Source organism: Pistacia vera, unplaced genomic scaffold, assembly GCF_008641045.1.
Source record: "Pistacia vera cultivar Batoury unplaced genomic scaffold, PisVer_v2 Contig469, whole genome shotgun sequence".
Taxonomy (NCBI): Eukaryota; Viridiplantae; Streptophyta; class Magnoliopsida; order Sapindales; family Anacardiaceae; genus Pistacia; species Pistacia vera.
The window spans coordinates 303477-331391 of NW_022196300.1; the positions used below are offsets into that span (position 1 = coordinate 303477).

The 27915-nt window shown below is 34.6% G+C and overlaps 1 protein-coding gene across 1 annotated transcript; it reads left to right on the forward strand.

The window, feature by feature from the left end:
* The first annotated feature begins 18256 nt into the window (after window positions 1-18256).
* Window positions 18257-27822, forward strand: LOC116145882 (ankyrin repeat-containing protein ITN1-like). The gene is made up of 5 exons (XM_031431317.1): window positions 18257-18380; window positions 24613-25107; window positions 26289-26330; window positions 26422-26855; window positions 27223-27822. Exons 1-5 carry the CDS (start codon window positions 18257-18259, stop codon window positions 27820-27822), a joined length of 1695 nt encoding a protein of 564 aa, XP_031287177.1.
* Window positions 27823-27915: the final 93 nt, after the last annotated feature.

The window sequence follows — 27915 nt, forward strand, 5'->3', positions numbered from 1 at the left end:
ATTTTATAAAATGACAAACGTGGGTGGGTGAGGGTGTTTAATTAAATTAACAAACTTAAGAGGTTAAAAATAATCTAAATATTGTTAGAAAACGCTATTAAAAAATATACAAAAAATTTCTCAAAATTCTATCCCATTTTCTAAAAATGCTATTCCAAATATGTTGACAGAAGAATATGTTCAAGCTTCTAACTAAAGCAAAATATGAGCTGCATGCATGCAACATCCTGTCGGGCCACGTGCATCAGTTAAAGTCAATAACCAACCTGCTTTTGTTAATGCAAGTTGCATTCTGTGCAGTTGATGCAAGTTGATAATCAACTTGCATGCGACAGAAGAAGTGCAATCATCTGTTATGATCGAATGGTGTATAACAAACCTCTTGAATTTTGGTTTAAAGGTGTAGATTTAAAGTTGATTAGAGTTTGTAATACGCCCTCGCGTGTATATAAGCCACGAGTGTGCCTTAACCGAGAAAAGATGGAATAAGACAAACCTTTGTCTTCAGAATTTTTTACTTTTGCTCTGTTTCTTTTGTAATATACCATCCAAACATGTCTTAGATTAGATTCTTTATCAAATCATTCTTGGAAATCACAACTTGTCTTGAAATACTCAGAACCTAACCATTCATGAGTCTATTTGAAAAGGCCCATCATTAAATTAAAATTATTTTAAACAACTCTATCAGTACTTTACGGCCTCAAAGTAATTCAATGATGTACTTAAAGTGAAGGAAATTCTTAACGTGCTTGCCTCGGAGCTAGCTTCCCTCATTTGATCGAACTCCATGATTACCCATAACATCACTTATGAGAAAGCCCTTTGACAATATTTCATTTCATACACCATATTTTAATAAATTCTCTCGTTTATCCTTTAAATAAAATATCATCTACTCATTATCCCACCGACTTTTAAACATTACTAAGGTCATGCATTTTAAAATCTTCTAAATATAAACATGTTTTGTAAAGGCTAGATAAATTAATGGAGTGTTGCACTTATTCTTATGAAGTCTAACAGTCTCCTTAATTAGGCTGTGGAGATTTGTTTGAAGATATGATCATCTCAAGTCTCAACATAAATCCACTTTAATAGCAGATAACTAAACAATAAAATCAATAAACCACAAGTATAAAATCGATAAAAGTTATAAAACGTTGCTGCTGAATGTGAGATTTAGAGAATGAACGAAAATTGTTATACCCATTGTTTGAGTAAACAGTTCAGGATATTACTAACTGAGTTTTACAGAGAAAACAACTCTCTTTTATATGAAGGAGAAAAGACTTGATACGGCATCGTTTTAGTGAAACAAAGCTAATTTACAATTTTCACCTCTTTTACTCGCTGGTCAACACTGAAGGAATTAATAGAGGTAGGTTTTTCTAATTGGCACCAATGGTTGATAATTTTGATCTTGTATATCTTATGAGTGTAAACACGATCTGATGTTGAATTAATTTTGCATAGACTAATTCGTTCTACTGGTAAGTTGATCAGTCCTATTTTATTTTATATTCTTGACAGATGTTAACTTAGATGAATGATCCAATTGCATACTTAATTTATTAATAGTTCATTAATTATATAATATATATCTTTTACCTTATCAGTCTTTCTTTAATCCAACCATATATGCATGTGATTGAACCAACCATATACTTTATTAGTCTTTCTTTAATCAAGTCATAGTTAAGATTTGATTTAAGTAAACAAATTGTATTAAGAAATCATTTAAATAAGCCTATATAATACATGCTCGTTTGTCCTTTAAGCCATAAGATAAGTTTTCGTCTTTAAACACTTTCTTCGTAAGTCTTGAATCTTATATTTTGATTGTCATCGTATTTGTCGTTTTCAGAAAAGTGAAGAAGTGAATACATGGATCTTGTCCAACTTTCAATAAGTTTGGGTAGCAGAAATCAGTCCAAAAGAAACCAAATTGGAAGAAAAAAGTGCGATGCAATCCAACTTTGGAGCAAAATCACTGAGGAGATGGAAGTTGATGCCATAAGAAATTCCGGAATGCAAAAGGAATGCTTATGAATTTGGACAACGCAAGGTAAATAAATAACTATATTAGGTGATATGTTCATAGTATTCATCAGATCTTTCAATAACTAATATTATATAACGATAGATATTAGTTATTGTCATATTCAATCATGTTCTATGTACGTAATTTCTCTCATGTGTACTAATTTGGTTCTGATAGTGAATAGAAAGAGTAAAAAGAGAGATCGGGTTCGACCATCCAAAATTTAGTTAGCAAAAGGAAGACGAACGACTCAACGAAGCAAGCTAGTCCTCATGGAAAAAGCAAATCTGGAAAATCAAAAAGTGCTGAATCAACACAAAGGAAAAGGTTAGTTCAAAACTATATAGGATACTTCTACTTCATACTTTTTATCATGTTACATATAATTTGGAATTTACAGTGATAGAAGGAGAAAAAAGGCAACCATTTTCAGCCATCCAATAACTCAGTTTGCATAAAGGAGACGAACCCTCAAACAAACAAAAAAAGGAAATGAATTAGTATTAAAGGCGATCATCTCCAATCCAATAACCCGTTAATCAACAAGGAGATGAAACCACACAAAAAAGCAAACCGATCGTGATGATCAAATAACCGAAATTTTGGAAAGTCACAAGAGTGCTGAATTAGTATTGAAAGGGAAAGGTAAGTAGATAGTACTCTACATCTATTTTTTCCCATGTGTACATATTTGAATTAATGGTAAACGAAGGTGTACAGGAGCTGATAATGTTCAACAATCCAATAACTCGATTAACAAAAGGGAGACGAAGCCACTCAAACGAAGCAAGTTGATCTTACTGAAAAAACTGAAAATTTGGAAGGTCAAATTGATCTACTGAAAAAACTGAAAATTTGAAAAGTGAAAAAGTGTCAATCAGTATTGAAAGGGAAAGGTATGTGACTCGGATAAAAATTGAAATTTCATAATAATTTTACAATCCTTACATACATTTTCACATCTACATTATTTGAAATTGGCAGTTGATAATGCTCGGTTCAAGCACTAATCAAGCTGTACAGAAGCGTAATTGGACACTTTTACAAGATTTGGTAAACAGGACTCCTTGGCCTTGACGGAACTGTTTCAGAATTTGAGGACCCCATTTTTCACATAATTATGTATCAGCTGCACCCACTTGGCTTATAAAGAACTTGCATTCAAGATCAGTGCAGAAGAACTTCAAAATTTGAGAGAGAGTTTGGCCGATCCGTTTTATTCCACTCTGCCATTTATGGCAATAGAAATGCTGCAAAAGCTTATGTCCTTAGAACATTGAATTTCCAAACTAAGGAACGAAGAGGTTATCTTCCAATTCATGAAGCAGCAAGATATGCCACAAGGGAATAATTCAATACCTTCTGTCAAAACAAAAGTACGGTTAGATGCACGCAAGGTGTTCAACTGATTAAAGATCTCATCAGTTCCGGACATTATGGTAAGTGCAAAGTAATTTTCTTGTTACGATATGGTTAGATAACGTTAAATTATCACATTAGAACTTTTTTTTTTTTGGGAAACATCGATAATACAAGGAATCAAAGAATTTAATTAGGATGATTACCTGATATAAATTTTTTATTTTAGTCATTTTAATTTGTGTCATAAATAAAGGAGAAAAATCAAAATGGAGATACATGTTTATAAAAACAATTAAAAAGGACACAAGTTTATTAAAGGACAAAAATATGATATTTAACAGTACAATACTATTTGATTTAACTTATAAAGGGTATATATGTAATATATTTTATTATACAATGTAAAAGTCAAAGAGACATTAAAAAAATTTAATAGCCATTCACATATATAAACTCAAACACATACCCCACCCCCCCCCCCCCCCCAAAAAAAATAATAATAATATATTTAAACTTAATCAGAGATAAAGTAGACAAACCTAAGTCTTAACATTTTATATTTGGCTTTCTATGTTTAGGTAAAAGAATAATATTTTTTTTTTAGACTTTGACAACATCTAAAAATTGAAAGTTGAGATGCGCACAAACTGATTTGAACACTCTGTTTTGAAAAATGAAAAAGAAATGTCATTGATTTAGGCTTATTGTGTAACAACATGTTAAATTCCATATTAAAAAAAGTTCAATAATTTACATAAACTAATATTTGATCTATGTATTACATCACAAAATTAGTGGAATATTAAATATAAATATCTCAAACTCTATATAGAAGAAATTATATTATTTATGTAATGTCTTACAAAAAAAAGTTAAAAAAAAAATAATAAAAATAGGGAAAGTTATTGGACATGCTAGATAGACCATAATTACCAAAATAAAGTAAAATTAATGATTTAGACCCTGCAGTTTGTTTACAAAAATTAGTATCATAATACCAAAATAGTTTTTAATTTTTAATTTTGGACTTTAATCGATTAAATATTGTTGAATATTTATTTTGTATATTTTGAAACCGTATCATAATAGTCAATATTGTAAAAGTAATTAATGAAGGTATAGGTTGACTTCTCCATACTATTACCACTATTTTGTTAAATTAAACCTTCTTAACAAATAAGTGTCTTTTTTTTTTTTTTTGGGTCTGTTTTAAAACTTATGTCCCTTTTAAACATAATTCCCATTTTTATTTTCTTTGTAAAATAAATCAAAATTCTTAAGGTAAATTTCGATCAAGAAGATCCAAATTCATGTTGATTTTATAATCAAGTCAACTTGTACGTATGATTTAGCAAACCTTCCACACCAAACCTTGTACACCAAAAGCATATCCTCGAGCACTCAAAGGCTGCTGACAGGCCTCGTTAATTTACCATTCTTTAAATCTGGAATTTGTATTCTTCTACACCAAACCAGGTTGATCATGTATATTGTCTTCACTTTCTTTTATTAGTTTCTTTCATGTGTTCAACTCAGTGGTCGAGTGGATAGGATTTTCATTCTAGTGTGACGATATCTACATTACGGTTTTCATTCTTACAACAAAACAATTGCCCTGCTAATATATTTGTATTCATCTCTACTCATTTACAGGTATAGCGTTAGATTTATGGAAGGGATATCCAAAGTTGGCTCTTGAAAACAATTCAGACAGAAAAAGTATATTAAAAATATTGGCTGGTAAGCCTCTGGCTTTTAAAAGTCGAGTTGGAGTCGCCTTGGGTTTTGGAGACGCTTGATCTATGATTGTTAGTAAACATCTTCCTCTCATGCCTTATAGACTCGGATACACTCTAACAAACCCATCTCTTATATTCACATGCTCTATTGTTGTTGCCTGTCTCTGCAGGGATTCCTCTGCAGAGGAATATGTTCCTCACAATGAAAGTAACAATGGGGACATAGAAAACGCCGTTAAATGTCCAAACGAGTTTGGAGTCCAAACATTTTGGACCTATTCGTCGATAATCTATGCTTCATTTGGTTTGTAAACCTCCTATCTATCTATCTATAAAATATATGCTAATAAGTTTGTCTTTCTGAAATTGATTGTCCTACAAAGCAAAACAATTTATAATACTACTTATTTGTTATAACACAGGTGCTTTGTGCCAAATGATCTGGCATGTCCTCATGCTGCTAGGTAATTGGCATTAACAGTTTTCTTATTAAAATGGGCTATCTTGAAAGCATTCTTTATCTTGTTTCATTGACTTATTGAGTGTTCAATTGCAGTCCCGGACATCAAAAACATTCGCGATACAAAGTTGACACTATACAAACCTCAAAATTGTTAGAATCTTGGTCATGGTGGGGAAGTTACGTGGAATCGTAAAGAGGCCTTTGAAACTTTTTTGTCGCCATTTCTTGAAGCTGCAAAACGGGGATTTGCGAAATTGTCGATGAATTTTTTATGCTTATTTTTATCTTATACCTCCGCTACAAAGATAATGGTCACGGTCTACTTCATATGGTAATTTTACATCGCCAAGAAAAGATTTTTAAAATTGTTCAAGAAAGGAATGTGTATCTATCAAGCTGGAAAGCAGTCAACAAAGGTGGAAAAACTGACAACATGTTGCATTTGGCTGGACGGTTGGCAGCTTCAAGTCAAGTCTCTGGTGCAGCATTACAAATGCGAGAGAATTACGTGGTTCAAGGTGAATATATAATCCTCGAAAAAAAAAAAAATACAAATTTATACTGCTTATATACTCAAATGACTATTTTATTGAATTTATTCTTGCCTCAGATGTCTAATGTCTTGATCTACATCAAACTGCAGATTTGCCAAAAATTTAAAATGCGGTACTTTCATTTCTCATATATGATTTCATGGCAAGAGATTTAGAAATCTGGCCTATACATGATTTTTATTCTAATTCTAGAGGTTCCTGTATTTTTTTCTGGCCTAGTTAATAATTTCTTATAACATTTAATTCTTCTATAATATTAAGAGATTTTTGTTTGAGAATCAAATTTTTACTGCTCATGTTTAAGCTGGCTAAGGTTTTATCTTCAGGCTGTGGAAGTTACGTCCATCCATCCCTTCAAGAGCAACAAATAAGAATAATAAAACTCCTAGAGAAGTCTTTACCGAAGAACACAAGGAATTGGTTAAACAAGGTGAGAATGGATGAAGGGAACTGCCACTCATGCAGTTTTTAGCCGCATTGATAAACTGTATTTTTACAGCAGCTTTTACCGTACCAGGTGGTAACAACTGATGGATACCCATTTTCTTGCGCACACAACTTTCATAGTCTTTGTCAAGCATGCCTTGCACTGTTTTCTTCCACAGCTTCAGTACTGATGTTCTTGGCAATCCTCAGTTCACGTTACTCAGAAATGATTTTTTGGTGTCATTGCCAGAGAAGTTAATCATCGCCTTATCACGCTATTCTTTTCTATTGCAAGCATGATGGTAGCTTTGGTGCAGCCCTTTACGCATTTCTTTCACATTCATGAATTGGACTGTCATTCCAATTTCACTCCTCGGATGCCTCCCTTGGCCTTATTTGTCATGTTGCAATGTCCTCTCTTGGTTGAAATTTCTCTTCCACTTATAGACCAAACATTTCCATAACCCCAAATAAATAATTCAGAATGTCACTCTGGCAATAGCAGCCACACAAGGTCTTCCTTTAGTGAATAAACTTATATGAGGTGTTAATTTCATCTCCTATAGGTGGGCAGAGTCATTTACTTTTCCACCATTTAATGTGAGAAATTATTTCAAGGTTGAGGCAAATCTTATCATTATTATTGTTTATTTATTCCCTTGTAAGCAGTTTATGTATTTACCATTCTATTATTTAATATAATCATACTCTGTCACGGATTTCGCATCAGAAGCGCATCAGAGAGTCTTGACTTCTCCCAATCAGCCTTTTGGGTGTGAAACTCTCAACTTGTGATAGTGGTATCAAAGCAAATATGATGGATGGGTAGGCAAAGGCCCCACTTGTGATGAGCGCACACATGATTGGGTGGGGGAGAATGCTATGGATTTCACATCGAAAACGCATTGGAAAGGTCTTATAAGGGAGGGAGTCCCTCCACTTAATATATTAACTTTTTGTGATGAAACTGTGTGACACTTTAGGTCTCCTAAGTTTGCTTAAATAATTACATATATGTTAATTTTGGTTTAAAAATGGCCTAATTTCTTGGTTTATGGCCCAATGGTGTTAGGCAGCCCACAGCCCATTTACATAAATAGAGAGGTTAATTTAGCACAACGCCAAGACCCGTTTGGTCTAAATTATAGCGACTAATAATAATTTGATAAGCTAATTTTCTACGAATATAAATAAATAAATGTAATTTGCTAGTACATTAAAATTTTCATTTCATTTACAAAGAAAGGAGAAATTCAAAATAAAAATATATTAGATGGTATCTTACTCTCTTAAGCGATTGTTATCTAATTGCATTAAATGATGGTAATCTATATAATAAACAAATGCAATCCAAAATTAAGTCTTATCCTTAATTAATAATTGTTCTAAATTAAATGCCATCTTACAATGAACAAGTCAATTAATTTATAAACTAACTTAACGGATCACATTTCGAAAGTAAGATTATAAAATAGGGATTGATTAAGTTACCCTATTTTACTATAGTTTAATAAAAACAATTCCTTGTCTATGCCCTTATTTACAACTTAAATATGATATATTTAATATTTATTACCGTAAATTTTGGGAAACTATTGAAACAATCATATTTTTATTTTTATTTTTTTTAATAAAAGCTATCCACTTTAAGAATCATTATACATTTAGTAAAGATTGACAAAATTATAATTTCTAAACAACATATTCCACGTCAAGTAGGAATTTTCCACATACTGAATTATCATATGGTTATCTAGTACATGGAATATGTTAAACACTCCTCTAGTATATTTGAGTGTGTCAAGCATTCTTTCTTTGATTGCTTCTTTGATCTTTATTGGTTTTGCTATCTGGGTTTGCTTCTGATATCAAATTTGTATCTGGGTTTGTTTTATTTTGCTTCTGATCCGATGGATCTGTCTGTATTGTTTGATCTGATTGATTGATTCATTTGGGGGATTTGTTAGTTTGGTTTGTGATAAAGATCTATGTTGGACTTGCTTTTAAACTAATCATCAGTTGAAGAACTAAGTAGATGATTAAGATTTTCGTTCTGGACAATTTCATGGATTGTTGGTCAGCTGATAATTTCCGAGGGATAAAGCCATGATTTCCTTTCGATTTCGAAGATTGTAGGGTTTTGCGGTGTCTCAAGTTCTGAACTTGAATTCGTTCGGTGGGGTTGTGGGATTTTGTGGCAGATGATATTTTTCTGTTCGGTGGGACTGTTAGAATTGATTGTATGCTTTTTTTTTTGGCTGTTGGTTTTACAGTTTAAAAGATTAGTCAAGGTTGTCAGATACTGGATTCAAACTACAGTCAATTGATTACCTTGGCCGCATTTCTGTCTTATGAGGGGATGGTGGATAGTGAGGCGTTACAAGTGATGAAGTTGCACTGGAAAGTATATCAGCTAGCAGGGGTGTTAAGATGCACTTAAGTGATTGGTTTTTGTTATAATTTTTGGCAACTTCAATTGGATTAGATTTTGTCTGGGCTGTGTTGTATGTTGTGCACTTGTAAGAGTTGTGTGTGGTAGTTTATAATTTATATCTCTCTCGCTTCTTGCTTTGCGTAAAAGCTTGCATTTTATGCATTGTCTTTAGTTCGTCGTTTTGATGTTCTTTTCAATGTCTTGTTATTCAGGTCCTGCACATGGATAGGAATGACTATAATGGAGGAGAATCAACATCACTCAATCTCAATCAGGTTCCACCTTTGTGAACTCTCATTCCTAGACTTTTCAATCTATTTGCAATTTTTGTTATGCTTCAAATGGTTTTGATTTCTGTATCGAAGGGGAAAGGTAAGTTAAAAACTATCTAGACAGTACTTCAAATGGTTTTCACATAATTAATGTATCAGGTGCCCCCATTTGGCTTATAAAGAAGCTTGCATTCAAGATCAGTGCAAAAGAATTTCAAAATTTGAGAGGATATTCAGGCCGATCCATTATATTCAACGCTGCTATTTGTGGCAATAGAAAGGCTATGAAAGCTTATCTCCTTAGGCACGCAGAATTTCCAAACAAAAGGAACGAAGAGGGTTTTCTTCCAATTCATGCAGCAGCAGAATATGGCCACAAGGGAATAATTCAATTTCTTCTGTCAAAAACAAAAGTACGTTTGGATGACAATAAAGATGTTAAACTGATTAAAGATCTCATCAGTCTCCTTGTTCAGTTGAAGTTTTCCAAAACAAAACTTACATCGGAGAAAACATAATTAAATAATATGGAAGTTAATTAAATCTGAAATCTCAGTTACATTGGATAGAATGAAGTGAATATGTAGGTTACTAAAGAGTACTCCAACCAAGGAAAAGTAATACAAGAAAGGAAATCCTTTATGTAGACAAAAATACTGCTGAGGAAACATACTTTATAATGATACCAGATAAGAGGTAATCTTCATTATAGCCATATCATAATAATATTTAATTAAATAGCTTGTATATAGTTGGCGTTTGTCAAACTAAGCTCTATTATTTGGATAATGTATTGTCTTCTGGAAACTTAGCTCTTCAAAATTTGATTATGCTTTCTTTGCTTCTTAATACCCGATGTAAGCAGGAATAAGAACGGGCAAAGCAGTAAGAGTTGAAGGTGACACTGCCTTCCTTGCGGTTGCCAAGCTGCATCATTTTCTGAATCCTCATCCTGATCTTGCCCACGGTTGATGCTTTTGGTTCTTCCATATCATGATCAATCGGCCTGATCATTCAACCCAACCCAACAGTTCTTCACATGCACTTTTCCTCCTCATATGACTGAACTCCAGTCCATGTATCATCTAAATTTTGAAAACAAATTAATTAAACCTATCCTTCCTGAATATTTCCAGTTGACAAAGTTTCACATGCACCCAGTATCTTAATTGTCATTAATTAGTCATGACTATCATCATTAATTTGGGTCAATGTCAACGTTTTCCACATGTGTATTGGTACAAGTGTGAATCTAGCTGGAGACTGGAGAGTCTCCGGAGAAGTCTTGACCATATAAGTTTATTCCTATCAGCTGTAAGTGACGGAGCCACTCAGGGCTGAGTGGGGGCTCATGCCCCACCTAAACTTGGAATTTTTTATTTTCCCTTTTTTGACAAGGACCCTATTTATTTTATTTTATAAAAATAATTTTAATCCCACAATACTATAATTTTTCTTTTTCCTAACTATATATTTAAGTTTGTCTTTTCCTTCTCCTCACTGAATATAGAGTAGATAAACAAAAAAGGCCCTGTATTTTATTATTCCCAAATTATTATTATTATTTTTCTATCTTTTGCCTAATCAAAATAGTGGTATTAATTGCTTGATTGCTTTAGAAACTAAAGATAAGATATCATTGTATAATAGTTTTTGAGAACTAGGCATAAAGTAACATTTGGAGACTAATGGATAAATGACAAATTTATTGTACATATATGAATCCGACAGTGCTTTTATGTTTTTTTAGTATAGAAACTTTTGAAAAAAAAAAAAATAATAATAAAGACTTGAAATCTCTTTTGATAACAACTTGTTCTCATGAGATACTCAATTCAAGAATTAAGAAGTGGAAGAATATTATATCCTAACTCTTTATCTTGTGTTTGTAGTAGATGGCTGAAAATGGTAACTTTTGTCTTATAAAAAAGTTCTAAAATAAAAAAGTCCTAACTCTTTAACTTTTGCCTTATAAAAAAGTTCTAAAATAAAATGGTTTTGTGAAACTAATGATAATGTACTCTTTTTTCTAGTTTGTGTTAACTTTTTTTTATTAAATTTATTCTTAAACGGGTTTTTCTACTTTTTGTTTTTCTAGTGTTCATTTTTCTCAACTTTTTGGATTTATTTTTTTAATTATTTAATTTAAACCATTTTTCATTTATTTTACTAGTCTTTTCATTTTTTTTTAAAATAATTTTATCAATTTAGAATTTAGTAACTATAACTAAAATTTGCAAGAAAGGGATTGTCGAATTGACAAAGGATATATAGAGAGACAAACAGTCAAAAGTGTAAGAATTGAGAAATTAAAATTACACTTGCATTTCATGTCAATCGATAAAATAAATAAATGAAGTAATAATTAAACAATTTGTCCCTTTCTAATAAGAATATTTTATAAATTTGATGTGATGTGATCTAAATGAACTACACAAAATCTAGATAAACAGAATATTTTACACGGTGGATGTGCCCAAAAAAGGCTAGATCTACGGCCAAAGATCTGATAGTAGCCAGTTGTCAACGATAGTCAAGATATAACAGTCGTTGACGACCAAATGCGACCAGATCTAGCCGTCAATAGTGACTGATGGTTCATTGAAATTTGGAACCGAAACCAAAGGTTCCGGTTCTTAGGTATCCAGAATCGGAACCTATAACAACGGTTCTGGTTTCAGTTTTAGGTATCCAGTAAAATTATAATTACCCCAAAAAAAACCTTAAAAACTTATAAATACACCCATATTATCGACGCACGACCGGTCAGATCCAGCGACTCTGATCACCCTCCGTCGGTGCCTCAGTGGTGGCCGACTGTCGATATGTAATGGGTAGGTGGGAGTGTTTATGTTAATTTTTAATATTTTGTTATAGGGGTGTTTAATAAATAAACAAACTTAAGGAGGTATTTTTATTAATTTCAAATCCTACATCTTAATGATCAACTAGTTTTATTTTTTTCAAAATATTATTTAATACATATAAGAATAATAAACCAAGTAATGATTTTTCCACCGTGAACCGCCCCAGCTCCGGTCCGGGTTGATATAAAACCGGTTTTCATTTAAAACCTGTGTTTTTCATTCCAAAAAACCTACAACTAAACCATTTCATTTTTGCTCAAAAGTCTAAAAACCCAGAGTCTCTCTGAAATGTGAAATCAAGGACGATGATGACACCCTTGCTCAAAATCGAGTTAGATTTATTTCATCGGCCACCGCCATTACGTCAACAACGACACCATTCGAAGGTATTTCTACCTAGTTCCTTCCAATGTTTCAGTTTTGTGTGGGTGATGGTGGTGGTGCTTGGTGTGGGCGGTGGTGGTGCTTGGTAGGTGGTGTTGGTGTTGGTGGTTGTGCTTTGTGTGGGTGGTGGTGGTGCTTGGTGGTTGTGGTGGTGATGGTGCTAGGTGTGGGTGGTTGTGGTGCTTGGTGTGTGTGGTGATGGTGATGGTGGTGGTGGTGGTGGTGGTGGTAGTGGTGGTGGTGGTGGTGGGTGTGGGTGTGGGTGATGGTGGTAGTGGGAAATTTCGTACTTTATTTTGATATTACATGTTAGAAATTTGGAAGGATGAATATTAATCTAATTGGAAATTCTTTCCATCACGCACGGTTTCTCTCACTATCGCAATAGAAGGTGAAGAAAACAAACTTCCTTTGTTAAAAATGAAAATGTCCCCAACCAGAGATGCATCAAGTTCAAGTACCAGTGTGATTTCTTTGGGAAAAAGGTTTAGCCCAGAATCAAAAAGGTACGTATTCTTGATTTGGTAAGTGTTGATTTTGTTTTATTGTCTAATGATGCAATTCCATTCTATTTAGGATCCACAACCGGGAGTCTCTTCAAGAGGATTTGATTGATATTCCGTATTAAAATCTAGATGATGCACCTGTGAACCCAGTTGTCCACCGTCTGGCAACCTTAATTGCAGACCACCCCTCCGCCCCCTCCGCCCCCTCTGAGCACTCCTTCGGGCACTCTTCCGGCACAACTCGACGCACTCCTCTGCCCCCTCCTAGCACTCCTTCGGGCACTCTTGTGAACCCAGAATCAGAAAGGTACGTATTCTTGATTTGGTAAATGTTGATTTTGTTTTATTGTCTAATGATGCAATTCCATTCTATTTAGGATCCACAACCGGGAGTCTCTTCACGAGCATTTGATTGATATTACATATCAAATTCTGGCAACCTCAATTGCAGACCCCCTTCCGCCCCCTCCGCCTCCTCCGAGCAATCCTTCGAGCATTCCTTTGGGCACTCGTCGATGCATTCCTCCGGTAAACAATGCTAATGATGATTATGAAGACAAATACAGAAAGGTCTTATTGATGGGAGGTTACGTCGTATCTACAATGGTGACAGTTTTGGCTACCAATTGTAAATATGACATGTCAAGAGGGGCTGAATACCTTTAGTATTTTCTGATAGCCTGCATTTATGTCAGCCTGATATCTCATTTTTATGCTTTATATCTTGTGGTGGTGGTGCTTGGTGTGGGCGGTGGTGGTGCTGGGTGTGGGTGGTGGTAGTGCTTGGTGTGGGCGGTGGTGTTGGTTAATAAAATAAATCCGCAGGGGCTAAAAGAAATTTACCTAAAAATACGCATAATTACTTTAGGATCCAATTTTTTAATTTTTGGGTGCCACCCCAATGGAGTTTCTCCATTGGCCACTTTATGTGGGCTAATCTCTTCGAAATCGGTCAATGGCTGAAAACGTTGATATTTCAATGCAAGAAAAATTTGGGACGCTTGGTTTGATTACATTTTTTTTTTTTCAAATTTGTCTCCGTATTTACTGGAGAGAAATAAATAATTTAATAATTCATGATGATTTTTTATTTTAATAAACTGTATTGGTCATGATATCAATCATTAATCACAAGTCACTCGAATTCTAGATAACTATAAACAAGAAAAAAAATAATTATATTATAACAATAGTTTGAAAAAGATGTAGATTTACAAAACAATCTGCTACCACTAAGCAAAATTTTTGGCAAGAGGTTAAATATCGTATTAATATCAAAATGATAGTCTTTTAACATTATATCTATATCCACAATTTGTTTTTAGCAATAGATACAATATTTGGCCGACATTTGGTGAAAAAAGTAGGGTGACACGGTTTTAGGTCAAGTCTCGACCAAACACCACCTTCATTTCAACTAAAATTTATGTAGAAAGATAGATCATTTAAAAATAATTATTTCAATATCAATTATTTTTTAGAAGCCAAAATCTACAGGGGTGGTGGTGGTGCTTGGTGTGGGCAGTGGTGGTGCTGGGTGTGGGCAGTGGTAGTGGTTGGTGTGGGCAGTGGTGTTGGTGTTGGTGAATAAAATAAATCTGCAGGGGCCAAAAATTTTTACCTAAAATACGCATAATTACTTTAGGATCCAATTTTTTTTTTATTTTTGGGTGCCACCCCAATGGAGTTTCACCATTGGCCACTTTATTTGGGCTAATCTCTTTGAAATCGGTCAATGGCTGAAAACGCTGATATTTCAATGCAAAAAAAATTTGGGACGCTTGGTTTGAATACATTTTTTTTTTCAAATTTGTCTCCGTATTTACTGGATAGAAATAAATAATTTAATAATTCATGATGATTTTTTATTTTAATAAACTGTATTGGTCATGATATCGATCATTAATCACAAGTCACTTGAATTCTAGATAACTATAAACAAGAAAAAAATAATTATATTATAGGAGCAGCTTGAAAAAGATGTAGATTTACAAAACAATCCGCTACCACTAGGCAAAATTTTTGGCGAGAGGTTAAGTATCGTATTTGTATCAAAATGATAGTCTTTTAACATTATATCTGTATCCACAATTTGTTTCTAGCAATAGATACAATATTTGGCCAACATTTGGTGAAAAAAATAGGGTGTCACATTTTTTAGGTCAAGTCTAGGCCAAACACCACCTTCATTTCAACTAAAATTTATGTAGAAAGATAGATCGTTTAAAAACAATCATTTCAATATCAATTATTTTTTAGAAGCCAGAATCTGGTCACTATTGTTTGGATTCCGATTAATTAATTTCTAACTTGTAATGTTTTATATAATTAACTAGAGAACATACTACAAGAAATATTATTAATCATTAATGTAATTTAAAAAATATTATTATAATATGAAATTATTATACAATTAATATATTTGTCCATCCCTAACATTTTCTCTTTCTAAGAAATTTCCTTGCAACTCATCCGTAATTTCAACAAAATTAAACCCTTCATACATAAAGTTGTTAAATTCTCATGATTAACTTGACCAAGACTTGCAAATTAGAGTCTACTACCAATGAGGACACCATCACTCACAATTAATTTTACCAATATTTGATCTACACATTAAAGTAGCAAACATTTTTAATATTATATTGTTTTTAATTAATTATGGTTATGTCACCACTTATCGTTTTTACCTAACTCGCAGGTCCTTTCCAAATGTAAAGGATTTTGACTAGTTTTCTATTGTAAATTTCTTAGAAGTTTGAGTCTATATGTCTTTCATGTGCGGATGTAAGTTTTATGCCCAATCACGTTAAATTATTTTCTCTTTTGTATAATTAGTGATTTATTCAACATTTATTAATTTTAATGTTGGTGTATTGAAAATTTGAAGGTATGTTTATGATACGTTTACAAGTCTTAAAACACTTGTAAATATAAGTGGATAAAGAATTACAAGTCCTAAAACACTTGCTAATTTGGTTGAATTAAAGAATTTTACTCTAAGTCGTAAAACGCTTGGATTGTGGAATGGGAAAAGCAATGGAGGAAATATGACCCAAGCAAGTTCCAATGAAGGAGAGAATCCAAACATTTTGGCCAAAATCATTCCAAGTCTAAGCTCAACAAGTGAAGCTCCCAAGAAAGAAGTCTAAGTGTTGACAAAGTCAAATCTGACTCAAGTCTCATTCCAAAGGGGAAGATCCACATGAACCCTTATTGAATCCATTTGCATGATTTTCAAGGCCTAAACTCTTACATCCTTATTAATAGACTTAATTAGGATCATTGATTAAGTTTTGATCTAATGAAGTAAGCTTATTTCAATTAATAGGTGGTTAAAGATATAGGTGGTATTAAATAGGCATGACCTTGCTATTTGAATGAATGACTTGTAATATTAGTTAAGTTTATTTTCATTTTATTATATTTGTCAATTACTTGTTTATCCTTATATTTGTCTATATAAGAGCGACTATTTCATTCTAACAATTAGCTTATGAAAAATATGAAATTGATTTATCAATTTGAGAGAACTTTTGTACTCTTAAGTGTGCATTCTTTATCCAAGTCTTGGCAAGGAGATTTGGTGATGAATTAATTCAAGTTGGTGGAGTAATCCTTTAGGCTTGAAATGTTTCTACTTGTCTTGGTCTGAATTTGCAAGTAAGTGTGATTAAGTCCATGTTTTTAATTTAGCCGAATTTCTACTTGATTTTTGGAGTATGTTGTGATCAGTTTATTAATTATAATGAATTGAATTAAATTTATAAATGGAATCCTTATGTTTGTGAATATCCTTATTAAATTTTTAGGATTTGTTTAGTAAGTGTATAACCAGGATTTGCACTCAGCTAAGTTGAGCTGTACATTTGTCCAATTTAAAAGGTTGGATCTTTATGCTTGCCCATTTGGAATTAAATTCCTTTTGGTCCTTGTCTTTAAGCTAAATTTCAAATTTCACCCTCTCTCTCTTGCTTTTTAAATTTAACAACTCCAATTTCCAATTTATTGATTAATTAAATTATTATATAGGAAGTTGATAGGAAATTTTCGTTAATTTTTAAAATACTGAAAGAAGAACAATTCAATATAAAATACAGTTATATTATATAGATTTAGTATTTCTTAATTGACCAATATATTGAATTAATTTATCAATGCAATTTTCATGTGAATTCTAACAAAATATTTGGAATATAACTTTAAGAGTCATAAGGAACTATTTGTGAAAATTAATAGTTATTTCTATTGATTTATTAGAATCTAATAACGAACATTTGATCCACTAATTAAATATTCTAAATATTATATTACTTTAATTAAGGTTATGTCACCACTCATAGTCTTTATCTAACTCATAGATCCATTCCAAACATAAAGCATTTTCCTTTTCTTTCCACTGCAAAATCATTGTGTCTCATCATTTTCTTAATATTCTTAATTATGCTTTAATTTCCACCTTTATTTGCTTTTAATGTATCATCCACTTCCTTTTCTCGTTCGTCAAAAAGTTTAGAACTATTAATCCCCCACTTCTTGTATGTTGAATTCAATTTTCAGGATTATTTTCATAGGAAAGTAAGCAAATTCTCTTTCCATCGCAAACATAACATAAAGCATTTTCCTTTTCTTTCCACTACGAAATCATTGTCTTGTCCTTTTTTTAAGATTCTTAATTATGCTTTAATTTCCACCTTTATTTGCTTTTAATGTATTGTCCACTTCCTTTTCTCGTTTGTCAAAAAATTTAGAACTATTAGTCCCCCACTTGTAGGTCTATCCCAAACATAAAGCATTTTCCTTTTCTTTCCATCGCAAAATCGTTGTGTCTCATCCTTTTCTTAAGATTCTTAATTATGCTTTAATTTCCAGCTTTATTTGCTTTTCATGTATCGTTCACTTCCTTTAATTCTTGTACATTGAATTCAATTTTCAGGATTATTCTCATAGAAAAGTAACCAAATTATCTTTGCTTTCGCTCAAACTAATCGTTCTTTACTTGTGACAATATCTCTATTCCTTTCTTCTTTCCGATGACTAAATCCATAGCATTTGTGGTTGAGCCCATTGTCTCTGAACTCTTTAAGGAGTTGTTTGAGAAATTGGCATCTGTGGTTGAGCCTCTTAATAGATCTCGTTTGTCTTGAATCTTATAATTTGATGTCACCGTATTGTAGTTTTGATAAAGGCAAAAGAAGTGAATAAATGGATCTTGTTCAATCTTCCAACTCCGGAGTCAAAATCACTAAGACGATGCAAGTTGATTCCAATAAAGGAACCACGAAATTGGAATGCAAAAAGAATGCTCATGAATCCGAGACAACGCAAGGTAAGTATAGACGGAGATCATATTAAGTGATATGTTGCATGTATCATTAGATCTTTTAATAACTAATATTACATATCGATAGATTCATAGATACATAGTACTTATTATCATGTATACATTATATTTGAAATTAATAGTGAACGGAAAAACTAGAAAAGGCATTCATATTCAACCTCCTTTAACTCAATAAGCAGAAAAGGTAGACGAAACCACTTAAATGAGCCAAGTCTGGAAATAATAGTGAACGTATATAGTAAGTTAAAAGACTATGTACTAGTGGTTTAAAATCATAATTTTTTTTTCTTATGTGTACATAATTTGGAATTAATAATGAACGGAAAGAGTACAGGAGGTGATAGGGTTCAACCATTTAATAACTCCATTAGCAAAAGGGAGATGAATCACTCTGTTATACCTAAGTAGCAGAACTGATTTATCACGCAACAGAATCAAATCAAGAAACACAAAACACACAAACCAAACACACAGAATAAGCCACGATTTACCGTGGTTCACTTATCCTTTATGGATAAGCTACATCCACGTTGAGCTCAAGAAAGGTATGAGCTCGCTGCACTATGATTACCAGAAGAACAGTCAAGATTACACAGATTCAACACTCACCAGATCTACCCTTTACAACAGCACTCGCTTACAAGATACCCTATATATCCCAACCGAGAGAACAACACTCTCACCTGAATGATAAAGCCCCTAATCACTTGACTGATTACTCTCAATCTGGAATTGAATCTTAACCCTAACACAGAGAAAATAGCCGACTCAGAGAATAACCCTAGCCTCTCTCATTTTCTCTCTTTCAAGACTGACTGTATCATGCGCTTTTATAGGTTGACTCTGTGATCGATCCTGGCCGTCCAATCTGAAACGAATCCTATGGTCTGCATTTGCCCAAATGAATATGCCTAAAACGACGCCGTATTAGTGTTACTTAACGACCTGTTTTCAGGCTTCCACATTTACAATCTCCACCTTGGAAGCACTGGAAACAGACTCTTTGTGCACTTGCCCTTTCCCATTCTGTCATAGCTCTTATCACTCCTGATTACTTGATATGAAACAAGTTATCAGTTGTGAACTGACTGGAGTGATAATTTTGGTGCCCATATCTGCTGGGTTCTCTTCGTGGGTACCTTCTTCAGTTCAATGATTCCATTTGCAACTTGGTTCCTCACAAAATGGTAACGTACGTCCATGTGTTTTGTTCTTTCGTGATACACTGGATTTTTGCTTAGATGGATTGCACTCTGGCTATCTGAGTACACTGTAACCTTTCCATCAATGTTTTACTTCTGTCAGAATTCCTTTCAACCAAATGCTTCTTTAACAGCATCAGTGACTGCAATGTACTCTGATTCTGTTGAAGACAGTGCTACAATTGGCTGCAACTGTGATTTCCAGCTTATACAATTTCCACCCAATGTGAAGTAGTATGCAGTTGTGGATTTTCTGGAATCCTTATCACCTGCAAAATCAGCATCTACAAAGCCAACCAGATCAAGTGCAGTATCTCTTTTACAGTAATCAAGACCTACACTAACTGTACTGTTAATATACTTTAACATCCATTTTAGAGCAGTCCAATGTTCCATTCCAGGATTGGACATATTCTACTTAACATAGAGATAGAAAAGGCTAGGTCTGGCCTAGTGCTAATCATGGCATACATCAATGACCCCACACTTTGCATAAGGAACAGACTCCATTTTCAACAGTTCTAACTTAGTTTTGGGGCATTGAGACTTGCAAGGATAAACTGACTGGTAAGGGGCATTGAGACCAGTTTGGCACCAGCCATGCCAAACTTTGTGACTATTTTAAGCAAGTAGGACTGTGCTGCAGTCTGAGTTCACATTTCTTTCTACCCATTTATTTCCATGCCCAAAATTTTCTTAGCACTGCCCAGGTTTTTCAGCTGAACTCAGTTTTAGTCTTTCCTTATTCACTGATTAAGGTTTTTGACTTACTAATCAACAACATGTCATCCACATATAAAAGCAGGTAAATAGGCAGATTATCATCCATTTTAAAGTAGAAGCAACTATCATATTGGCTTCTAGTGAATCCTATGCCTATTATAAAGGTGTCAAACCTTTTGTACCATTGCCTAGGGGACTGTTTTAACCATACGGGATCTTTTTAACAGGCAGGCATGGTTAGGAAACTTTGGGTCAGTAAACCCCATGGTTGGCTCATATAGATCTTTTCCTCTAGTGTTCCATGAAGGAATGCAGTGGTGACATCCAACTACTCTAGTTCTAGGTCTTGATAAGCTACTACTGACAGCATTAACCTAATTGTTTTGTATTTTACCACAGGGGAGAAGACTTCATTAAAGTCTATCCCCTCTCTTTGAGTAAACCCCTTAGCCACAAGTCTGGCTTTTGACCTAGGTGATCAGCTATGGATATACCCTCTTAAGTTTAAACAACCATTTACATTGGGTCAGCTTCTGATTACAGGTTTTGGAACCAGTGTCCGTTTCATTTACCTTTAAGGATTGCATTTCTTCCTCCATAGCTGTTTTCCATTTGTCCCTCTCCTTATTCCATGGCCTCTTGGTAGGCTCAGGTTCAGACCTAAGTACTTCTGTACCTGCAAGTAAGCAGTATATATAGTTCTGCATATGAGTACCTTGAGGTGGTCTTACCTCTCTCCTGGTCCTGTCTCTGCCAGTTGTAGTTAGTCAGGTCATTTTGTTGTGTTTCTAGGAATTCTTCTGCTTCCTCATCTTCACCTGGTCAGGTTCCTCAGTTCCAGCTCAGTCTCAGTAGCTGGGGAGTTGGGCCTTGTGTTTGAGGTGGTGAACTTGATGGGTTGTATGCTCCACCTCAATCTGTGTGGTATTGGTCTGTTTAGCATTTTCTTCTGTACTTTTGTTGTTCCTTCATTAGGGTTGGTGCCTTTGCATGGGAATACTCCCTCATTACACCACATCCCTGCTTATAAGATTCTGACCCCTGGTGACTCTCTGTCCCATAGCCTGTACCCTTTGTGCCCTCAGGGTATCCAAGGAACAACATCTGGTTGATCTTGGCTCTAGTTTTCCCCCTACTGTGTGTGCATATGCAGCACAGCCAAACACTCTTAGGTGCCCTAGTTCTGGTCTTCTCCCTGTCCATCTTTCTTCTGGGCTGATAAGGTTTAATGCTGTGGAAGGGCTCCTATTCACTAAGTAGCAGCCGTGGAGAGGGCTTCTCCCCAGAAGGTTTTTGGTAGGTTGGAAGTGATCAAGAGGCATCTTACTTTGTCTAGCAGTGTTCTGTTCATCCTCTCAGCTACCCCCATTTTGCTGAGGTGTACCTCTTACGTCCTATGTCTCAGGATCCCCTGTTCATGCAGAACTTATCAAACTCCAGATTACAAAACTCAAGCCCATTGTCAGTCCTAAGGGCTTTCACCTTTCTGCCAGACTGATTCTCAACTAGTGCTTTCCAGTCTTTGAACTTTGCTAGAGCTTGGTCCTTTGATCTAAGTAAAAACCCAAACCTTCCTACTGAAGTCATCACTATGGAAAGGAAATAGCTGTTTCCCCCATGAGACTTAACCTTTTCTGGACCCCAAATCAGTAGTGGTAGTCCAAACAGTTGTTTGCTAGGTGAACTCCCTTAGGAAAACTATTTCTGTGCTGTTTACCAAGTACACAACTTTCACAGAACTCTATGCTTGTACAGTATCCTTTCCAAATTCTCCTAGTCGTTAAGTATATCCATTCCCTTCTGACTCATATGGCCTAATCTCAAGTGCCACTTTTCAGTTACTAATACTTTTGAGACCCAAGTGTATTGCTCTTGCATTCAGAGTAAAAACTACCACAAAGCACATATGCCCATTTTTCTTTTCTCCTGTCAACACCAAGTTCTCATTTTTATAAACATTCACCCCCACTGTTAGCCTTATAGCAGCAGCCTGCTTCATCTAAGGTGCCTTGAAAGAGGGTTTCCTCTTAAGTCAGGTATATATCTGACTTTGGTCAACCTTATTAGTTTTCCTCCATTTAGCCTAAGGGTAATGCAGCCTATCCCCTTAACCTTACAGGCTTGGTTGTTCCCCATATACACAGTCTCATGATCAGCTCCTCGAAGTCTTGGAACCAACTTCTATTGGGACTCATATGGAAGGTACAACCAGTCTAATACCCATTCCTTTGCAGTGTCAGATGTTGACACTGTTGACTTCTGGTATCCATTTGGTTACTGGTGGAGGCTAGGTTGCTTTCTGTGTTCCCTAGTTTCTGCTTTTTCTTCCACTCAAAACAGTTTTTCTTCAGGTGACCTGTCTTATGCAATGGTAACACTTCCTAGTTTCAGTTTTTGCTTTGTTGTTCCCCTTCCACTCTCTTGTTCTTACCCCCCTGACTTGATTGGAACCCTTTACTAGACTGGACAGGTTTCATTCTACCCTTCACAAACAGGGTGCTGTTATTTCTCTTAAGGTTTTGAGCTCTAACTCTCTAGCCTTAAGACCTGCAACTATCGGTCAACACTGGGTACAGTACCGGAGTACTGAAGGGCATTCTTGACTACTTGGTAGTCTTCAGTTAGGGAATTTAATAATATCGGGCAAGGCTAGTTTGTCCTAGTTCTTGGTCTGTACCCTTTAAGATTAGATTCATCTTAAGGAATTCATCTAGGTTTTCCTCTATGGATTTCGAATTATCCATCTTATAAGAATAGGCTCCCTTTAAGAAAGCCAAATTCGGGGCAGATTGTAAAGCATATAGGGACTCTAGCTTACCCCATAAACCAGAGGATTTCGAATCCATCTACCTTCCGAAGAACACTGTCAGACAGATTCATCACGATCAGGTTATAAGCTTTTTCATCAATCTCTTCCTTCTTTTCCAGTTTCTCCTCTGACCATTTCTTGGGATCCTTTTCCAGGCAATTGCAACTTTGTTATGTGAGAGAAGAGCCTTTCATTTTCTTTTCCAACTGCCGAAGTCGATCTTCCCATCATATGGGATACTCCATTCTGGTGGTGCTAATTTTTCCTGTAATGACAAAGAAAGAAACACAAAGAAAACAAATGGAAATCTAAGGCGTACTTGGCGTTGTTACACCAGTAGTGCCAATTGCTGCCAGGCAGTTTTTAAGGCGGTCACTGGTATCCAGCCGATAACCCTTATACTTTATCAAGACTTGACTCTCTAGAATCAATTCTGGACTCAAGGTAATAATCGAATCAAAAAACCCCAATTTTCGAAACCCTAATTTGAAACCCTAATTTTTGAAACCCTAATTTCTGTTTCTTTAACACAAGAATCCCAAATTCACAAAACCCTAATTTCGTCAGAGAAAGAATGACTCTCTAGGACTTAATTTTGAGACTCTTACGGAAACCCCATTTTTTCAGAAAGTAACCCTAATTTAGGAAACCCTAATTTTTTCGTGAAACCCTAAATTTCCCAGAACACGAACTTTACTTTCAAGAAAAAATGGCTCTGATCCCACTGTTATACCTAGTAGCAGAACTGATTTATCACGCAACAGAATCAAATCAAGAAACACAAGAACACCACAAAACCAAACACACAGAACAAGCCACGATTTACCGTGGTCACTTATCCTTTTATGATGCTACATCCACGTTGAGCTCAAGAAAGGTATGAGCTCGCTGCACTATGATTAACCAGAATACATTCCAAGATTACACAGATTCAACACTCACCAGATCTACCCGTTTTACAACAGCACTCAGCCTTACAAGATACCCTATGAATATCCCAAACCCGAGAGAACAACACTCTCACCTGAATGATTAAAGCCCCTAATCACTCGACTGATTACTCTCAATCTGGAATTGAATCTTAACCCTAACACAGAGAAAATAGCCGACTCAGAGAATAACCCTAGCCTCTCTCGTTTTCTCTCTCTCAAGACTGACTGTATCATGCGCTTTTATATGGTTGACTCTGTGATCGATCCTGGCCGTCCAATCTGAAACGAATCCTATGGTCTGCATTTGCCCAAATGAATATGCCTAAAACGACGCCGTATTAGTGTTACTTAAACGACGCTGTTTTCAGGCTTCCACATTTAACACACTCAAACGAAGCAAGTTGATCTTACTAAAAAAACTGAACGTGATCAATCAGTATTTAAAGGGAAAGGTATGTGACTCGGATAAAACGGGAAATTTCATGGTATTCATAATAAATTTTAGAGTCATTTACATACATTTTCACATCTACATTATTTGGAATTGACAGAGAACAAAACGACTGAGGTGACAATAGATGTTAATGCTCGGTTCAGGCCATTAATCAAGGTTGTACAGGAGCGTAATTGGATGATTTTAAAATATTTGGTAGATAGCACACCTGGGGCCTTGACTGAAACTGTTTCAGAATTTGGGGATACCATTTTTCACATAATTAATGTATCAGATGCCCCCACTTTGCTTATAAAGAAGCTTGCATTCAAGATCACTGCAGAAGAACTTCAAAATTTGAGAGGAGATCTTGGCTTATCCGTTATGTTCCACGCTACTATTCTTGGCTATACAAACGTTGTAAAAGTTTTTGTCCAGAGGCACACAGAATTTCCAAACATAAGGAACGGAGAGGGTTATCTTCCAATTCATGAAGCAGCAGAAGCAGGCTACAAGGGAATAATTCAATATCTTTTGTCAGAAACAACAGTAAGTTTGGATGACGATAAAAGTGTTAAACTGATTAAAGATCTTCTCAGTTCTGGTCACTATAGTAAGTACAAAAGTAATTTTACTATTTACGATATGATTACTATAGTAAGTGCAAAAGTTATTTTATTGTTTGCGATATGGTTAGATAACGTTGAATTTTCACATTACAACTTTTTAATATTATTGTTATCACAGTTAAGTGTCACATTGTTTTTTTGTCTTTTTTATATCCCTTTTAAACATGTATCCTCAGTTTGATTTTCTCTATAAAATAAATCAAAACTTCTCAAGGTAAATTGAGATAAGGAGAAGATCCAAATACATGTGGATTCAATTATTACCTTATAATTGATATCCGTTTGATATCTTCTTGCATTATATAAAGTCAACTTTAGTTGTGTGTACGAGTTCGCATGCATAGAAGCATGTCACTGTAACATCCCTCGAGCACTCAAAGGTTGCTGAAAGTCCTCGTTAATTTACCATTAGGTTGATCATAATATATATTGTCTTTGCTTTCTTTTATTAGTTTTCTTTTGTGTGTTCAACTCAGCGGTCAGTGGATAGATTTTTCGATCCTAGTTTGCCGCTATCAACGTTACGGTTTTCATTCTTACAACAAAACAATTGCCCTGCTAATTAAATTGCATTCATTATCTGTACTCCATTTACAGGTATAGCGCTAGATTTATGGAAGCGATATCCAAAGTTAGCTCTTGAAAACAATTCAGAAAGAAAAAGTATATTAGATATATTGGCTGGTAAGCCTCTGGCTTTTGAAAGTGCGAGTTGGAGTCGCCTTGGGTTTTGGAGACGCTTGATCTATGATTGTTAGTAACAACATTCTTCCTCTCATGTAGTATAGACTCAGATAGTCAGATACACTCTAACAAACCCATCTTGTATATTCACATGGTCTTATTGTTGTTGCCTGTCTCTGCAGGGATTCCTCTGCCAGAGGAATATGTTCCTTACAATCAAAGTAACAATGGGGACATAGAAAACGCGGTTAAGTGTTTAGACAAGTTTAAAGAATGCAAACATTTTGTATCTATTCGTCGAATAATCTATGCTTCATTTGGTTTGTACAACTCTTATCTATCTACCCATCTATCTATCTATCTTTCTGTCTATTTATCTACCTATCTATCTATATAAATATGCTAAATAAGTAGTCTTTCTGAAATGGATTATCCTACAAACCAAAACAATTTATAATAGTACATATTTGTTACTACACAGGTGCTCTGCGACAAACGATCTGGCATGTCCTTATGCTGCTAGGTAATTGGTATTGAACAATTATCTTAATTAAAAGGAGTATCTTGAAGGAATTCTTTATCTTGTTTTATTGACTTGAGTTGTTTAATTGCAGTCCCAGACATCAAAAACATTCGCGATATAAAGTTGACACATATGCAAACCCTTGACATTGTTAGAATCTTGTGTCATGGTAATGACGTTATGTGGAATTCCACAGAGGCCCTTGAAACTTTCTGGCCGGCATTTCCTGAAGCTGCAAAACTTCGGATTTGCGAGACTGTCAATGAAATTTTGAATGCTTATTTCTATGCTTATACCTTCCGCTACACAGATAATAATTACGATCTACTTCATATGGCAATTTTACATCGCCAAGAAAAGATTTTTAAATTTCTAAAAGAAAGGAATGTGTCTGAACCAACCTGGAAAGCGGCCAACAAGGGAGGAAAAACTGACAACCTTTTGCATTTGGCTGGAAAGTGGGCAGCTTCAAGTCAAGTCTCTAGTGCAGCATTGCAAATGCAGAGAGAATTACAATGGTTCGAGGTGAATCTATGATCCTGCAAAAAAGAAATAAAAAAAATTATACAACTTGTTTTATCCTCTTAACTATTACTTCAAATGATTATTCTATTTAAATCTTATTCTTGCCTCTAGATGCCTTGATCTTACATCAAACTGCTGTACTTTCATTTCTCATATAGGATTATAAATTTATAATTGAATGTGCAAGAGATTTTGAAATCTTGCATATATATAATGTTAATTTTAATTCTAAAGTTTCCTTTATTTTTTCTAACCTCGTTAATAATTTGTTTATAACATTTAGTTCTTCTACAATATTAGAGATTTTTTGTTTGAGAATCAAATTTATTACTGCTCATGCTTACGCTAGCTAAGGTTTTATCTTCAGGCTGTGAAAAGTTATGTCCATCCATCTCTTCAAGAGCAACAAAATATGGATGATAAAACTCCGAGAAAAGTCTTTATCGAAGGACACAAGGAATTGGTTAAACAAGGTGAAAAATGGATGAAGGGAACCGCTACATCATGCAGTGTTGTAGCCGCATTGATAATAACTGGAGTTTTTACAACAGTTTTCACCGTACCAGGTGGTAACAATAATGATGGGATACTCAATTTCTTGCATGACATAGCTTTTATAGTCTTTGTTATATCAGATGCACTTGCACTATTTTCTTCCACAGCTTCAGTTTTGATGTTCTTGGCAATCCTCACTTCACGATACTCAGAAGACGACTTTTTGATATCATTGCCAAGGAAGTTAATCATCGGCCTTATCACGCTATTCTTTTCTATTACAAGCATGATGGTAGCATTTGGTGCTACCGTTTACACATTTCTTTCTCATTCATGGAATTGGACTGTCATTCCAATTTCACTATTCGGATGCCTTCCAGTGACCTTATTTGTCATATTGCAATTTCCTTTATTGGTTGAAATTTTCCTTTCCACTTATAGACCAAGCATTCCCATAACCCCAAATAAATAATTAAGGATGTCACTCTGGCAATAGCAGCCACACAAGTTCTTCCTTTAGTGAATAAACTCGCATAAGGTGTTAATTTCATCTCCTATAGTGATT